Here is a 19,144-nt window from a genome sequence, read left to right as displayed (position 1 = left end):
ATTCTCTTTTTCAAAAAAAATATATTTAATTCTCATTAAATATCATTGTAAAACTAATTTTCTTTCACAATACATTTCACCTTTTCTATAAAGATTAAATAGCAATCACAGTTAATGAATTGGGTTAAGTGTTAGGGAACTTTGACTCATTTAGCAAATAATCAGTTTATGTATCCAAAAAGTTCAATTGAAAAAGAAGAACTCGATTTATGTGTCTCATAGTCTGCCGTAAATTAGTCGGTTAAACATGGTTAAAACGATAAAAAAAAAAAAAAAAACTGTATTCCTAAAGTAGATGATACTTTATTAGATTTTAGAATATTCGCTTTTGCAAAATACAAATATACAATTTGATTATTCTAAAACTAACACAAAAACTAATAGGTTGTATTATCTATCATATTATGTTTATTTTAAAATGTACTACTAGTAATTACTAGTTTACTACGAACATGTAATTGAGTGTTGATATTGAATGAGTGGATCCGAGTAAGCAGGACAATTGACATGTGGTTTTCCTGTGAACAGCGTTTCGAATTTAAGTACACGGCGTATCCTTGTCGTTTTTGATAAGATCAACGTTAAAAATTGAAATCATTCTGTGTCACAGTATTGCAAATGTCGTTTTTCTTTCAAATTTGTTAAAGAACTTTTATAATACTTAACTTTGCTGGTAATTTTAAGATTATTTGAAAATATATGTTAGGATTGTGCAAAATAAAAACAATGAACATGGTACATTTACATGTAAAAATATTGTTTCTTGATAAATCTCTTTAGAAAAATGTGTAACATACTCATAAAGAGATGTTTTAATTTGATTGTAGTAATCCTGATTTGAAAAATTGGTCGAGTATGGCGACACGCATTTAATGGTTTGAGATAAGATTGATTAAATATAGATGACATATCTGTCAGTTAATCTCATTAATCATTTTCATGTTTTGAATAAAATACGTTGTCGATTCTCCCCTTCCTCTGAAACACGTGGATTTCTGGTGTGTGTCCTATCCCTACAATAATCAATACGTAGTAGATGCAGGGGCCATTGCATGTCCATTATTATCACATGCCAATGTCAATTCTGGATGTGGATCCATATAGCATATACCCTAATGTTTTATTTTTGCTGAAATCTCATGCTTTTATTTTGTGGTCAACACTTTCATCCCATTCTCTAAATTGTTTGAGATTTTATTGTAAAAGGTTTATTTTTAGTAAGTTTAGGATAATGTTAATCGGTGCCCCCGTTAAGAAAGTAAATGTAGTAAGTATTGCATAGAAATTTGTGTTGTCAACTCCTCAAAAACATAAAAAAAATGTTTTTTTTATTTTAAAATTTTCTTTTTTAGGTTCTTTAACCAATACCCTGGGAGCACCGCTAGGGCTTGATTTTTACTATTTGCCTTAAACAAATCAGATTCATGAGTTGTGTTAGGCCGAACAAAATCTTTTAAGATGGTATCAGAATTTTCTTGAAGATTTATTTGGCCATTTCTTATCGGATCATCCAACATTTATATTCATGTATCAATCCAAGTAATGTTGGATGCAATGAGAGTGTTAGAAAGTTTCACATTGAATAAATAATGGCTTGAACATGTGTTTATATGTGAAAACAATATTCATCTCATAAACAGTTTTGTGAGACTGTGTTACGCTCAACCACAAATTCTAAGAGAAGGTTTATAGAGAATCAAATTACTTTTATTTTTAGAATTATAGTTATTGTTATAATATCAACAATTAAATGTATAAATTAAAATAAGAAAAGAGATATACTTGATAAACCACTATAAAATTAAATTTATTCCGACGATTATTTCAGTTTGCATTGCAATACTTTTTTTTAAGTTAATTTAATAAGATACAATTGATTTTGGATGAACTCAATTCAATTATCTCAGATGAGCCCTCATAGATCAATCCCTCTCAATATGCTTAGATTCGTTTAATTATATGCATGGGATTGATATATTCTACCAACAAGAAGCAAATGTTATATATTTTATGGAAAATGTTAAAAGAGTTTTATTTTTTTGCGTGACTCACCCTAAGGACATTGTCCTAAACAAGTAGACTTTTTTCCCAAAAAAAAAAAAAGTGAACTTTTATTTCATTGGACGTTGTTTTTTTAAGGGTGGAAGTTGTGTTTTTATTATGTCGAAAAAATATCTTAATTCATGTTTTGTTAAAAAAATCTAATATTTTTTGGGAGAGATTCTTATAATATGAATTCTTCATTTGAGTTTACTTTAAAGGAGAGACTAAAAGTGAAGATGAAAAAATTTTGGAAGACTAAAAGTTGAATAAATTTTTTAGAGGATCTAAAACAAAAAATTGATATATTTATAGGGACCAAAAACATATTTAACATTAATTTTTTTAACTATGTTGTTAATTTGAAGACTTAAACCATGTTTTTATAAGTCACTTGTTAGCAAGAATCATTTTATAGAAAGTCGACTTGAAATCAAAACATGGTAAGAGACTCGACTATCTACAAATGTGTGAGACTATATGGGTGCGTTTGGTTTGCAAAACAAGTACAGTACAGAACAGTACAAGAAAGAACAGCACAATACAAGGGAGAACAGCACAGGACAAATTTTTATCACATTGAATAATTTTTTGTTTTATACGATTTTTGGGGGACAAAATTCTATTTTGATATTTTAGACAATTTGTACGTAGGACAAAAAGTTGTGTTGTGGTTTGCTGAGGCACAAAAATATCAGTTTTTGTCCTGTCTCTTGCCTCCAGTTTGTCCTGTACCTGAAACAGTTTTACAAATCAAACACTGGACAACTGAAGTTGTTCTGTCCTGTCCTTTATTTTTTAGCAAATCAAACGCACCCAATATGTTTGTTAATGATTTGAGTGAAGACTATTACAAAATGACATGTTACTAAGATATGATTAAATATATGCATGTGTAAAGTTTTTTACACTTATAAATTATAATGCATACCAACGAAATATCTCGAAAACATTGTCGTAAACATATATTTGTCATTATTTTTTTTATAATTATTGATATGTTTGTTGGATCATTATAGCATCGAGCTATTAATCATTCACATGAATTGATCAAAATGATTTTAAGTATATGGACAAGACAATATGGTATCTGGATCAGAATTCAGGCTACATTAATGCAATGAACTTGGACACCCTTCTATAGTTCTATTGCAAGAAATTTCCACGATTTGAAAACTTGTGTAACTTTCCTTAAAAAAAAAAACTTGTGTATCTTATGTGGTATAAAAACATTTTACCCAAAAAAATTTGGGCTCCAACTCCTATGCTAAACTTACTCTCCGAAAATGAATATGATAACCTCTTGATCACTTTTCATTGAGAAAAGACATAATATACATATGAAATAATATTCTATAAAACTAATGGAATATTATTCTATATATATACTTGAAACCATACAAAAATTTCTAATTCAAATAATATAGTATTTCTCAAGTTTGAAATGATCGTGTCACCACCCACCCCACGGGTTTGAATATACATTGAAATATTGAAGCATGGGAAATATGAAATACTAAATTTATCAGCTTATCTGTAATTAGTTACAAAATTGTTCCATAGATCCATGTAACATGATCAAATTAACATTTTGACAGCAGAAGAAACGGCATGTGCAGCCAAACATTATAAAAAAAAAAAAAAAAACATGAAAAAGAAAACACTGAGGATGCATATGAGCATATCCCCTACCCCTCACACCACAACTCAACAGTTTGACTAGACAATACTATTTGTCTTCTGGTCTTAGGAGTAGGCCATAGAAAGATACTGTCTCTATATCAAACATTACTTTTATTCATTTTGTGGAATTTGTACGTAGTTATCCACATGTCACAAACAACCAATTAATAGACCCCTTAATCAATTAAATATATGCTACTTGGCCACATCAACTTTGCATATAAGACACTTCCGATGTAAAATGGCGCCATTAAATCTATCCCAAAAAATAAAAATAGCTATCAATGAAATTTTTGTATATTATTTGATGGAAACCTTCTTTTCACCCACTGTCACAACCTTGCAGCTGCTGGGCCTCTTCTTTATCTCCCCATATGAAATGTTTCATAACTGATTAAACATTTTATAGTAGTTGAATGTATGAGATACCGAATGCAAATGAGAGGTAATAGCTATTATATCATAATGTATGAGAGGTAATATGTATTTTGACTTTTTAGCCAAACTTGGAACAAGGTCTACGAGTGATCTGTTGATTATGCTCAATCCTTTCGGCTCCCGCTGAGCTTCGTTTATTGCTTGCAACATACAGTATAGGTGTTGCTTATCATCGTGGTGGCCCGTAGTCTCTTTTTTTTTTTTTTTTTTTTTTTTGCTTTTAGCTTTTTCTCATGTAAACAAAAAAATGTATGAGATTCTGAAGGTATCAAAAATACAAAATATTTTCTAAGTTTTTCACAGGTTTGCTTAATCAAAGGTAATTATATTCGATATATAGTATTCGTTGGAACTAAATAATTATTTAAGAATTGGACATATATGATACGATGGAATCCTTCCTTCAAAATAGAATATTTTTTGCCGGGGATTCAAATATCTTACTATTGTTTTCTATGATCCAACAATTTTTTTAAGAGAGACTATGATCCTACACTTATCATTTGGACCAACCTATAATTATTTATTTACTCTTTAATTTTATTTTTTTTGAGCAATTATTTACTCTTTAATATCATAAAGAATATTAGAGTTTTGAGAGAGGAAACGGTATGCTAGTGTATAGGGGCGTGATATTGGAATTGAAAAGTGCATATAACAAAAGCAATAGTAATATCGGGTGCGTTTGATTTGCTAAAAAATGAAGGACAGGACAGGACAACTCTAGTTGTCCAGTGTTTGATTCGTAAAACTGTTTCAGGTACAGGACAAACTGGAGACAAGGGACAGGACAAAAACTCATATTTTTGTCTCTCACCAAACCACAGCACAACTTTTTGTCCCACGTACAAGTTGTCTAAAATACCAAAATAGCATTTTGTCCCTCAAAAATCGTATAAAACAAAAAATTATTCAATGCCATAAAAAATTTGTCCTGTGCTGTTCTGCCTTGTGTTGTACTGTTCTATCTTGTACTGTTCTGTCCAGTACTTACTGTTTTGCAAATCAAACACACCCTTAAAAAAAAAAGGTTAATACCACTTTTGGTCCCTGTAATATTAGCGAATTCCGGTTTTAGTCCTTGTAAAAAAAAAAAATTTAGATTCTACCCCTATAATTTCAGATTCTTCCACTTGTATTCCCTCATTTCATCACGTCAGCAGAATCTGCATAAATTACACCCCTGTAATTTCAGATTCCTCCCACTTTTGGTCCCTGTAATTTCAGATTCCTCCACTTTTGGTCCCTCATTTCACGTGCCATGTATGCAGATTCTGCTGATGTGGTGAAATGAGGGACTAAAAGTGGAAGAATATGAAATTACAGGGACAAAATCTAAATTATTTTTTTACAGGGATTAAAACCGGAATTCGCTAATATTACAGGGATAAAAAGTAGTATTAACCCAAAAAAAAAAAGGTCAACTGCATCCAAAGGTCCTTTAAGTTTTTCGTTTTTTCTAAGTTGATCCGTTAAGTTTCAAAAATCTCAAATAAGTCCTTCTAATTTCTGAAACGTTTCAAAGTCATATAGTCAGCGTTTGAATTGCTGATTTTTTTTAGTTGATAAAAATTTTAAACTCAATTTCGTTTTAAAATAGGAACACTTAATTTTTTATGAAAATTGTCTTTTATTCATCACTATTATTTTGTTTTGCATTTAGGTTTATATGTTTTTCGAATTGTGTATTTGTGATTGCTATGAAGATGTCAAATTAAACATTAGTTGTAAAGCAAGTATAATATTAGGTACAGAGAGTAGAACACACAATAACTATAACAGTGCTTTTAAAGTTTTTCCTTATGAAATTTGTTGTGTTTCATCACATAATGAAACCGGTACTAGTCCCTTTTGCTGCAAATTAATATAAAGATGAGAGTAAAACTGTGCCATAATGATGTCAAATTAACGGCCACGTTATCTTGTTTTAAATGGAGACCGACAGACAATATGACTTTGAAACATTTTAGAAACTAAAAGGATTTATTTTGAACTTTTGAAAATTAAAGGGCTAACTTAAGAAAAACGAAAAATTTAAAGGACCTATAGATGCATTTAAAAAAAAAAAAAAAAAAAAAAAGCAATAGTAATCATAATTTATTGCCTCATCATGATGACCAAGTGTATATATAATTGAGAAACGTTAGTGTGTGTCCTATAGAACACTCTTTATATAAATACCTAAAATAATTATTTCTTCTCTCTTTAAGAAAGAAAATAGGTTGTTATGAAAAGTTGTGTTTGGTTTGGATATTTATTCATCATTCAATATTTAATTTTTTACAATTATTTTAAATTAGTTTTATTTATAGGGTATCCCGATCAAACTCTGAGTTGCCAAAAATTTCTCCTTTATAATTTATACACATGCAAGATCTGTATATAATATTTGCATAAAGGGTTTATTGACTAAACCACCGTGAATGATCTAGATGCGAGAGATTTGAGTAGTTTACACAAGGTTTTTTAGGATCTATAGTAAAAAGAAAAAGAAAAAGGATTTATTGACTTGATTGGGACCTAATTAAATTAAACACATTTTTCATTGTTCTTTTCAAAGAATCAATTTAAGATCAGTCATGGAGTGAACGTGATTTTTTTAGATAGACATAATGTGTCATTAAAAACTTATATATATATATATAAGTGTAATAGTCGAAATTCGAACCACTATCACGACATCATTGTAATTGAATTAGGACTTGTAGATTTGAAGTGAACATGTTACTGCACTGTCCCATGTTTTTCTTTAAAACCAATTAAAACAATTAATGATTTTATATAAGGAACCTTCTTCAAAATAAAATAAAATTAAGGAACTAAAAAAGTTAAGTATTTTTTTATGGTTATTTAACATTTTTGCATTCTTGTGACTGAATTCGAACTCATAACCGTTGATTAAATTGGAAGCTTGAAATAGAGTCATTACCATCTCATCCAACTCCAAGTACTTGTAAACATGTAATTTTTTTCAAGGGAATTTTGTTGCAATTTTATCGATGTTGATCTTTTTCTATCTTCAGATCAAATTCCACGACATTTAAAATTTATCACATCACATTTTTATAGTTCAAAAATATGACGGAAGGACCAAAACTGTCGAATTTTAAAATAGGGGGACCATTTCTGTAAAATGGTGAAAATAGGAGGACCAAAACTGCAATTAAACCAAATTATTATTATTATTATTATTATCTTGGACATGAGTAAATTTTTGTGGACCACAAAAATAAAATAGGCCGGACCACAAAATTTTAGTTGTCCAAAAAATAATGATCGAATTTTGGTCATTTTAGCACACATGTAAAATGTAACCTTTCCAATTAGTCATTGATTAATGATCTTGTTCACCCACAAACGACTACACATGAAGTGCAAGTATTTATAGAACATGTGAATCGGCAACATTATACATCGTACAATTAATCACTCAAATCACTTTTCTTGTTCTTCATAATTCATATCAATAATTGGTTTATAGAACATGATTGCAAGTATTTACGCCCAATTAACAGATTTCCTAAAGAATATAGTAGCACAGTCTGGATCTCTTTATCTTTATCTGCTTAAATAGTATGATTGTTTATTCGTGTACCAACAATGATTAAATAATCTTATGTTCATTAAAAGAAAATGAATTGTAAATATCAAAAACCTTGATTTCCTTTTCATTTTTACCAAAGGAAAGTCACTGCATTTCACTAAAGAGTAAGCATGACAAGAAAGTATGGACTGATCATACATATAGAGAAAAGAATTTATGTTATATATATATATATATATATATGTGTGTGTGTGTTAAAACAATTTTTTTCCATAAACAAAGTTACAATCATTACGTAAAACTCACACACACAACTGCAAAGTCTCATGTTCGAACCTCAGTAAGATTAACTCTACAATCTAATAAAATCGACATTTGTCAGTTGAGTTAGGTCTTACGAACGTCAAAACTAATATATATTAAATATAGAACCAAACAGAAATGAAAGAAGAAATGTGACACCTAGGCTACCCGTGGAAAAATAATGAATAATTAAAAAACCCGTTTATTTTATCCATGGATATCCATTAAGGTATCCGCTCCGTGTCAGTGGCAGATTTTATTCGCGGATATCCACGAGTGCGGATTTTTTGTCATCCCTAAGGCTACCCATATAAAAATAATGGGTAATTTACTCAATCAATGGACATTAGTCACATAAATACATTTTCAAGTGGCCTCCATCAATTACCATTGACCCCATTAAAAACAGATCGGTTTCTATTACTAACAAGTCATCATGAATTAACGCCGCAAAAAAGTGTCATTGGAGCTTAACTTTGTAAGCTTGAAAGACATAATTTTCCACCAAGAAAACATAGAGTAGATTGTCTCAATTGATTTTTTTTAGGGAATAGTATGGAGATCTTGTTCATTGATCTCCAAATCATCAATGCTTGAAAATTGCTCTTCTTCCATCAAGAATTGCTCACTCCTAACTGCACTTCCGAAAATGCTCCAACATGACTTAAGTCACGTTCGGCACATTTCCAACACCACCGTGAGTTAACTCACGCCGGTAACAAACCATTCCTTTTTTTAACTTTTTTGCACTATGTGCTTATGTTGGGTGGGGTGCTTCTCTTTCATAGATGTTAATACGTTTAGATCTTTGTATTATTACCACACTTTTGATGTTACCTTCTTCATTAGAAAGTCAACACTTACCACACATTCATGGGACAATTGGGGAAAACATGGTGGATGGAGTTGTTATTCAACAAGCTCATTTCCTCTTTAATGACCTCTGATATCTCTCCATTGGTGAATTCTATATGCTGATCAGCCTTGGAGACCTTTCACAAATTCTCATCAATTTTCTTGCTAAATTAAATTGGTTGGGGTATGCATGCTTGCCTTGTCTTATATATCACCATGTTAAAAAAGTGATGGACAGAAAGGGTAACCCACCCACACATAAGCACATAGTGCAAAAAAGTGGAAAAAGGAATGGTTTGTTGCCGGCGTGAGTTAACTTACGTTGGTGTTTGACACGTACTGAACATTACTTAAGTCACGTAGACGTAGGTTGTATTTCAGCGTTAAGTCACATTGGATTTAACACATGCGTGAGTTAACTCATGCAGAGGTATTTTGGGTAGTTTAGTTGGGAATGAGTGAAACTTGATGGGAGAAGAGCAATTTTCTTCTCCTCTTGTTGATAATGTTGACAGTCTTGACATGTAGAAGGTTGCTCAATAAGTACCTCAATTTTGCTTTTGATTGGGTCGTAACCTCAAATCACATTTTTTCAGTCAAGCGAGCAATTTTGAGGGTATTCATGGAGCAACCATCTAACATGTCACATGTATAGCAATAACCTGGCGAACAAAGTGTGCAACATCTGGGTCATTTTGAGGGCGTTCATGACTGCCATAAGATCACTTCGTTTGTCTCAAATGTGCCATGAAATAACTCACAGTCCTATGCACATTTCCACGTTCTTCACGCAAGGACTTAGCAACAATATGTAGATTATCCACAAACAGTTTTTCTATTGAATCAAGCCACAGACCTTGGAATGAATGTTGATGCAAATCATTCACCATATACATTACTCGAGTATGTCTAACACCTTTTCATTCTTAACAAGCACCACATCTGCCACACAAACTAGTACTCCTAACACCCTTTTTCCTGTACTTTTCTAATTTTTATCATAATAGAAAGGGAAAGGTGTTCGTATCTGAACGGATCGAAATTTAAATTGTAAACCGATCCAAAAAAATTGAAAATCGCACAAATCAAATATGTTTAGATGTCATTTTGTAAAAAACTGTTCGGATCAAATTTTAGATTTCTTCTTCAAAACCGAATCACAAGAGCTAGCATGACAGTTCGCTAACAAATGAGCAATCATGCTTCCTTTTTCTCTTAACAAACTCATCATTAAAGTTTTTACAGGAAAAATACAGACATGATAAATGTATTAGTGTACGTACTATTTATGGTGCATATAAAATATAAAATAATATATTCATATATAATCTTAACTAGGGTTGGGTCTAGAAGGAGCTAGTGCATTACTTTGCATGGAACTTTTCAGACCCTTCAATATTACTTTAGATCTACACAGATGTAAATTTGTGTTGTCCAAAAGTACACTTTCGAAAAACAACTATGATTTTTTGGATGTGGAGGTGAGGAATGTTGCTCTCCATTACTTCCCATCAAGTGGAGGAGATTTTCATGAAACTTTCATCTGTAAGATACTCCAAAACAGAAATAGGCATAATAGTAAATTTGCCCAAGTTCAGAGGGAACTCATTCTGAGAACATAGATAAAAGTCATGACACAACAAGTGGACTGATAAATTTTATACACAGAGAATCTAAAAGAGCTCATTTCTCAATAATAAGATGACCAGAAAAGATCAAGAGACTCTCCATCAAAACTATGAAAAGACCTTTCGACATAAATGCTATTATTCTAAGCCAGTGTTTAGTTACGTGTTTGATGTTTCAAACTCACGTCCAAAACATGTTGCACCACAATTTTAAAGATGCCCCAAGCCTTAACTTCTGTGTCAACGTGGAATTTCACCGTGATTTAGGTAAAAGTGCTGCAGTTCCAAACAGGTACTAAATGTGCTAAAAAAACCAATTGCCATGAATAAAATCACAGAAAAATATTCACCTGATTTACATGATCTGCAAATAAATTTTCTATTCTCAACAATCTATGATGGAGCCTAGCTGATAAAAGACCTAAAGTTACTCATTTTTGGTAGAGGGGTCTATCAAGGTATTGTGTAAGCTTACTTTTCAATGCTTGCATACAGGATCAATTGCCTTTTCTCTGTAAACTGTCGTCTGAGAATCAAATTCAGATGAAAGAGCTTTCAATTCTTCATTTCAAAACCAATAGGCATGACCTTCTGTTGACTGGGTACTTTGTCCGATACAAAAGGTTTATGAATTATCACGTAATGTAGGGAAACTAACTCCATCCTTCAGATGACCCACTGCTGTAGGACATAACCACTTCAGCATGGTTGGACCTAAAATCTGGTCAAGAAACAAATGAACAAACATCTTTAGGCAAGGCCACAATGTTTTCGCCAAAAGAAAATATCACAAAGAATAGGGACAGACCAATGTAATGTTTTTGTATGCGCCAATGTTGTATGGATGCCGGTAGCTCTGTCCAGTCTTCGTAGCCAGCCATTTTGCACGATTTCCTTCATAATACTGGAAAAAGGCACCAAATGAGATGTTTCAAGAAGCTGATTAAAAAAGGCAGATATTTTAATAGATACATCCAACTAAAACTCACCTCTATGGTTGTCATGTTATGAAGAATAAGGTAGACATGCCATCCAGTAAGAGTCAAAAGGGTTATGGTCAAGCCCACCACTATCGTTCCATACATGACCTAAACATCATCATTTGTATATCTCTTGTGTCATTATATATAAAAATTTATGAAAATTAAGGATTAAATAAAAAGAAAGTAACATGAACTTTCAGACTTCAGTATATCTTCTCAACAGAAAACCATTAACAACACAACTTTTCCCACTAAATGTGACTACAACATGGATCAAACAATGTCACAAGGTCCAGACATAAATTATATCTAACGATAAACCATTTAAATCTAAATCATTCTTTATGGTTTGACTTTGTAGTTTTTCTTAATTTTCCTCTTTCTTTAACTATTTTCTTCATTTTCACTTGGTTTACTCTCTATAGTTAGGATTCTACAAACCATGAAAAGTTTAAGCCCAAAAGCTGTTTCATTGTTAAGTTGTGAAAATAAGCGTGGATAGACAAAGGAGTCTAACAATAAAAACTTGTTTAAGAAGCCAGAGAATTTTAGTTGTAGTTTAAATGCTACTTTTTTAATCTCTTACAAACTATACATATTTTTACATGCATACATACATGTTTGAAAATAATTTTATATTTTAGGTAGAGTCTAGTGATCCATTTCCCCTTTCCTTCCGATCCTAGGAAGGATCTCAATTTTAACAACCTTGCCAAAGAGTTTGAAAGATCTACATAAGAGGCACAGCTGGCTAAAACTCCATTGGTAGGATTAAAACCTGAATATGTTTTATATTGTTAAACAAAAATTCAGCACAGTGCATTTCACATCTTTCTATTATTTTCATCTTAATGGCTATATTGTGCCCCAAAAAATTCATTCAGAAAAGTGAACTTCATGTTTCAATCAACATACTGAATTGAACATTTAGTTAACCATGCACGTTTTATTTATAAGATATGCTTATAGGATTTGGAATTTTAATAAGATTCAGAAGATAAAAGGCCAAATCAATATTGTAAAAATCAAGCTAGAATCCCCCTAAACTGCTAACTGTACCCAAAAAGAACAGATGCAATTGTTTAAACTTATTCGAATAAATCCCATTGATTAACATCTAATTTACTCGGAACACCTCAAAAGTAAACAATAAGAAAAAAGAAAGGAAACATAAAATAATTTGTGGAAAAGTATAACAAGGAGAATTGAGAACTTAGCAGAACTGCAGAACAGAGGATGTTTTAGAAGAGCAAAGTTTTGAAGCGGTAAACTAATTACAACACTTCAATGATGCAAGATGAAAAATTTGTGGAATCATTCGATTAAGAGAAGAAAGTAGAGGGTTTGAAATGTTACATAATTACCTAACATTGTTCTTTACGTGTTTAAATCAATTAGGCAACTTTCACCATTTAAGTAGTGTTTCTAACAAGAATAGGAACTTCAGTTTTGAGTTTCGTGAAACACAAAACAGGAATTCTGATTTAAGAGGTCTAACACTAGTAGCAAAGCCAGAAAATGTAAGTGCCAGATTTAGATCAATTAAGTCACGGACGAAAGATATGGAGTCATATAGAGTTTATTCTAGAAGAACAGAGAGGACACATGCGAATCAAATATAAAAGAAAGTTGTTGTGCTGAATGGGGAGTGATGATGTCACAAATGGTTTTTTATTGAGAGGTTGTTGCAGTGGAGGGGTAATCTAATACTTGGGGAATATTTTCGGCCACAGGCTTGATGTCCAAGGAATACAGGAAAGGAGGAATTCATTGTGGTCAGCAATTTGGACCTAACCACAAATGCCCAGACTTAAACTTCGTGTGGCCATATTAGGAGAGGGCAAAACCTGGAATGGTGAAGTAGAAACAGTGGTAGAATGCTAGAAGTCGATGAGGAAGTGGATTATAAAGGGTAATGATGCAGTGTGGTGAATTCTCAAAGATTGTCCATAATATGCAAGGTAGAACAAAGGAGGCATAGCTTACATGCAGACCAACAACTTCATATCAAGCATTAATCTTGAACATTCAACTTAGGCAGGACAAAAGAGGAGTCTTGGTGTAACAGTGGGAGTTACTATGATGTGACTAACAGCTCACGAGTTTGACTCGTGAAATCAGCTTCTTGCCAATGAAAGTAAGACTCCCTAACCCACAGGGGATTTGACCCTTCCCAGGGCTCTCCCTGGAGGCAATTTTATAGCACCAAGATGCCCCTTTTCCATCTTAAGTAGGACACCAATAGTACAAGTAGTGAAAGACATTGGAAATAGATGGCACCGAATCTGAAATGAAGGTGATTTCAGAATCTTGCCGAATCAATACAAAAGAAGAGTAAATTAGAATATGTTGACTCAAAACTTGCCAGTCAGCTTATATATAGCTCGAGTATTAAGACAATAAATTATAATTGCGGCATATACTAATGAATGAAAGGCAGGAGGGTTCTATATTAACCCAAGAAAATGTACCAAGCTTAAAATTGAAGATAGGCACCTTTTAAAAAAATTAAAAATTCAGATGAATGGCGGACATGATTGTCCGCCTCCGTACTTACAATTGAAAAGACTAGAAGGAGACGTGAAAAAAGAGAAATGCAAGGAATAATGACAAATTTATAGAATTAAACTATCTTAATGATTTAAAAAATAAATAGCTTTGAATGAATTGGAGAGAAAATTAAACCATTCATAATAACCATTTCCAGCTGGTTTCGATAGACAATAACCAAACTTTATCCCACTAAGTAGGGTCGGCTACATGGATTAAACGACGCTGTAATGTTCTATCATATTCCATATTTCTATCCAACTCATTAATCTATAGATCTTTCTTAATAATTTCTCTTATAGTTTTTCTAGGTTTTCCTCTACCTCTAATGATTTGACTACCCTCCATCTGAACTACTCTCCTTTCTACAGAATCCACGGGTCTCTTCTCTACATGTCCAAACCACCCAAGCCTAGTTCTGTTAGGTTCTTTTGAAGCCTTGCACATTATCGGCACTCCTAACAAGTTCCCACCATCTTTTCTACTATATGCTACCCCAACAGCCTATAGAAAGGAAATTATGTATGACCTACAATTTCTTTATATATCTTTCTCAAACAGGAGTAGGTCAATTCTATTACTACGTATTAGGAAATCCATAAATTTGCCCGCAACTTACATAAAAGAGCTTAAGAGAACTCTCTTTATTGTGTCCCCATTCCTTCTGAAGTACATAGCTTATAAACAGGACCTGCATAATACCAAAGCTTATGTCAAATAGGAAACCTGTACTGTACATTACATAACAACTAGACGCCAATACCATACTGAAAACATACCATAGAATAAATACTTGCTAAGGTGGCATAAAATATAAAATCGAAGAAAGCCTTATAATTCCAATAACCAACACAATTATTTATCCACAAGCAGTGATGATCCTGCATCAAATTCAGCAACCCAACAAAAAGGTCAAACAAATCTTTACGTTGGAAATCCAAACACAAAATGGACGCTTAAAACAACATTCATAATTGGGATGCAACTGACCTACCATTTTCAGAACACACCTTCTGCAGACTCGACAATGATGAGTCCTTGGAGGTTTGTATCCAAAGCATTTGTCACATTTCTTCTGTTCTGCATTCTGCAATGAAATTAAGTGCAACGTCCGGATCAAACAAAGTAGATCGGAATCAAATCATTAACAAATGAGAAAACCTATGAAGCACAGACACATATAGACAACAATAACATAAGTAGGGTCGGCCACATGGACCAATCAATGCCATAATGTTCTGCCATATATCATATTTAGGTACTAAAATGTAGCCACCTATAATAATTTAAAAAATGGAAGTGATAAAAGTAAGTTAATATGCCGTGTCGGTTTGATACCAGACACATCTTCAATCTAAAGTGTCATGATACATGGGAGATAACAATATCAAAAGCTAATTTTGTGTCAAAAATACATCAGCAACACCTTAATCCTAAGCTAGAAGTTCAGCACTTCTAATTATTAACCAAAATCAAACATTAATAGCTAAATTGAAATACTAGCTAGCAACAAGCATTGATCCATACATAGGAAACTAAGATTTCCATTTCAACTAAGAATTATTTATGATGAAGCAATAAGCGCACACACAACGCAAGCATTAATTAAGGGAAAACAAAGAAACCCATTAATGATTATGAAAAAAAGCTTACATCTTTGGCATTTGCGGTGGATTCAACATCATCAGGATAAAAGGAAGAAGGAACATGACCAGGATCAGTGAGAACGCAAAGAAAGAAAGAGAAAAGGGAGAGAGAAGCGAAGAGAGTGAAGAAGAAGGAATTCAATGTGCCAGGAGAAGTGCGTAAACCGACCCAATCATCAAGGAGGATGAAGATTGTTGTGTAATACACAAATAGCATCAACGACAACACTCCTAACACAGGAAGAGACACAAACCTTTTCATCCTGGAATTCTTCATGTGTGTGTTATGTTATGTTTCTTCCTTGATTTGGTGGAAATTTTCAAGGGAAGGTCTTTGAAAATAAAAAATACATTTATTTATTTATGCAATGTGAACTAAATAAATAATACTAATATGCATTTTATTAATGGCTGTAAGCTTTTTTTGATTTGACTCAAATAGGGATTGTATATTTCAAATCATTTGAATTTAATAAAAAATGTTTAAAAAGACAAAAAATAAAATATAATTCATTTTAATTTGAGTTTAATAAAAATATAATTCATTTTGCCTTATTAAAAAAATGTTTAATTTTGTACCAGAAAAAACAGATGTTTTTATTTTGGGTATTTCATTTTTTTTTTTTTTAAAGAAGGGTATTTCATTTTTAAATGTTCACACATATAGTAGAATATTACCACTATAATATTAGTAAGAAGAGAAATGTATTATATTTTTTCTTTCAAAGAAAGAAGAATATATCCATCTTTAACTAAGAAAATCTCTAATAAAGACCAAAGAGTATATAGTGGGTAGGAATTTGACTTATAACTTATAAGTGTGTACTCAAATCTCATTTTCTAATTAAGAACCTCCTTAATGAATAATGTATATAAAAATAAGTAGAATATCGTTTTTTAAGCTTTGAGACTTTTTCGAACATTAGTGAGAACATGAAATTCAACCCATATAAGATTTTATGAGTTTACTATTTTTATTTGATATTTGAATGGTGAGATTTTAACATGGAAACAAATTAATCTAATGAACAACAAATGTTATAGGATTAAATATTGAAAAATTATTATGATATTTCTTAAAACAAATCTGTTCAAGCAACGGGGTTGAACGGAAGTGGTTGGTCCATAAGCTATAGGTGTTGTAAATCTTATAATACCAAGTTTGTTTATTTTATGTCGATCTAAGTGAAAATGAACACAGTCTCTTTAAGTCTGAATTTGAACCTTATGGATGAAAAAAATATCAATTAGAGGAAAGACTTCATTAAAGATGATTTGGTTACCCAACAATGATTAATCATCAACAAAATGGTGGATACATTACACCAATAAAGTTATAAAAAAAAAAAAAAAAAAACCATTTAAATGTGAAAAAAAAGGTTTAATTAAGAAGTTTGAGAATATATCAGTTTACAAGGTGTATATAGGCTTAGAGAAATTTATGAGGTCAACCGAGGGGTAAAACAGGGTCAAGGGAGGGGTAAAAATAGGTCAATCGGCTTGGGCACAAAGAGGTCAATTGTTGGGGTAAAACTAAATTCGCTTCTTTTTACCCCAAAAATTGTTTACCGTGGATAAAAAGACTCTTTCTTGGGATATAAAAAGAACCAGGTTTAGATTTACCCCAAGATGATTGATCTCTTTTTACCCCAACCTTGATCCTCTATTATCCCAAGGTTGGTCTCTTTTTACTGCAAAGAAGCAAATTTAGTAATTTCGAATAAAATGTATCAATTTATGTAAATTTATCAATTATTAATAAAATGAGGTTTTATATGTATTATTTATGTTCTTTCTTCCTTTTTATTTATTTATATTAGCATTTATTTTATAATTTTGTCATCTAAATAATATTGCGTATTATTTGTGTTCCTTTCTTCCTTCATTGCGTATTATTAAATCAATTTAGAAAAAAAAAAGGTGCATATTACTAAACGTGAGTTAACTTACGTTGATTTTTTTGAAATTAAGAGTAGTGTGAGTTAACTCACGCTGCATGACTTAAATCTCGCAAAGTTTACACTAGCGTGAGTTAACTCACACATGGGCATTTTGATTATTTTAGTTGAGAATGAGCAAAAACCGTTGGGTAAAGAGTAGAATTCTAATTCTAAAGTTAAAATTTCTATAAATCTTTGTTCAAATATTTCTGTTTACAATTTTGGCTATCAAAACAATTTTAAAAATAAAATTGGCTCTCAAAAACTTTTTTTTAGAGAGGCTATCAAAAAACTTTACTCAAGTTTTTTGAAAATTGATTGAATTTCGAAAAACTTATACGTATAAAATTAGATTTTCTTATGGTTTGTGTGGTTAGGGTATAAATATAGGAATATCTTATTTATTAATTTTGTTAGGTCTGCAGTAATTTAACTTAATTTTTTTTCGCTCATTTATTTTATTAGGTTTGTAATTATTTAACTTAACAAATTTCATTTAAAAAATGTATCGCACCAATTTCATTATTATCCTCTTGTCTTTTTTTTTTTAAGAAAACATTTTCTACACTAATCCTTATTTATTAATTTTGATAGGTCTGCAGCAATTTAACCTAATTTTTTTCCGCTCATTTGCTTTATTAGGTTTGCAATTATTTAACCTAACAAATTTCATCTGAAAAAAAATGCATTGCACCAATTTCATTCCTATCCTCTTGCTTTTTTTTTGTGAAGAAAATATTTTCTACACTTCTCCTTATTTATTAATTTTGTTAGATCTACAACAATTTAACCTAATTTTTTCGCTCACATTTGCTTTATTAGGTTTACAATTATTTAACATAATAAATTCCATCTAAAAAAAAATCATCGCGTCAATTTCATTCATATCCTCTTGCCTTTTTTTTTTAAGAAAATATTTTCTACAATTATGCTTATTTATTAATTTTGTTAGGTCTGCAGCAATTTAACCTAATTTTTTCCCGCTCATTTGTTTTATTAGATTTGCAATTATTTAACCTAACAAATTCCATCTAAAATAAACTAGACCATTGACCCGTGCTAACGCACGTGTCATTTAAAAAAATTAATACTCACTGAAAAAATAAGACACTGTAGTTCGCTTGAATGTAAAAATTGTCGTGAATCAAAGCAAAATGACAATTACCATAGACTTTGTTATTGTTCCATAATTCTAGTACGTAGTTCCTATAACTGAAGTTCGTTGACATGCAAATACTTTCAATAAGTAAGAAAATGAATAGTACCCAAAAAAGTCCTACACATTACGGAAAACTTCTCTGTAGACCACACTTGATGCAACATCGATATCATCGCCGTCGTCGTCATTAATCAATATCTTTAAACCACCCCTCGAAGTAACCTGTGATATTGCAATGTACAACTGTCCATGTGAAAAATAACAAAGATGAATCCAAAACGACATCTAAAAATTTCAATAAATAGATAGCTACCTCAGTTGACTCAATCATGCTTTCAATTGTCATTCGGTTAGTGTTGAGCAAGTCATCTGATA

At 31.5% G+C, this 19,144-nt stretch overlaps 1 protein-coding gene across 1 annotated transcript; it reads right to left on the bottom strand.

Moving 5' to 3' along the window:
• Nucleotides 1-10,791: 10,791 nt before the first annotated feature.
• LOC11415204 (probable protein S-acyltransferase 15) lies at nucleotides 10,792-16,004 on the bottom strand. The gene is made up of 7 exons (XM_003591812.4): nucleotides 15,678-16,004; nucleotides 15,019-15,111; nucleotides 14,804-14,905; nucleotides 14,644-14,715; nucleotides 11,481-11,579; nucleotides 11,300-11,395; nucleotides 10,792-11,212 (listed from the first exon to the last, which is right to left on the bottom strand). The coding sequence occupies exons 1-7, from the start codon at nucleotides 15,945-15,947 to the stop codon at nucleotides 11,117-11,119; spliced, it is 828 nt and encodes a 275-aa protein (XP_003591860.1). The 5' UTR covers nucleotides 15,948-16,004; the 3' UTR covers nucleotides 10,792-11,116.
• Nucleotides 16,005-19,144: the final 3,140 nt, after the last annotated feature.

The sequence above is a fragment of the Medicago truncatula genome, chromosome 1, assembly GCF_003473485.1.
Source record: "Medicago truncatula cultivar Jemalong A17 chromosome 1, MtrunA17r5.0-ANR, whole genome shotgun sequence".
Lineage (NCBI taxonomy): Eukaryota > Viridiplantae > Streptophyta > Magnoliopsida > Fabales > Fabaceae > Medicago > Medicago truncatula.
Note: the sequence above shows the minus strand (reverse complement) of the source record. Positions and strands in the feature narration are given on the sequence as shown.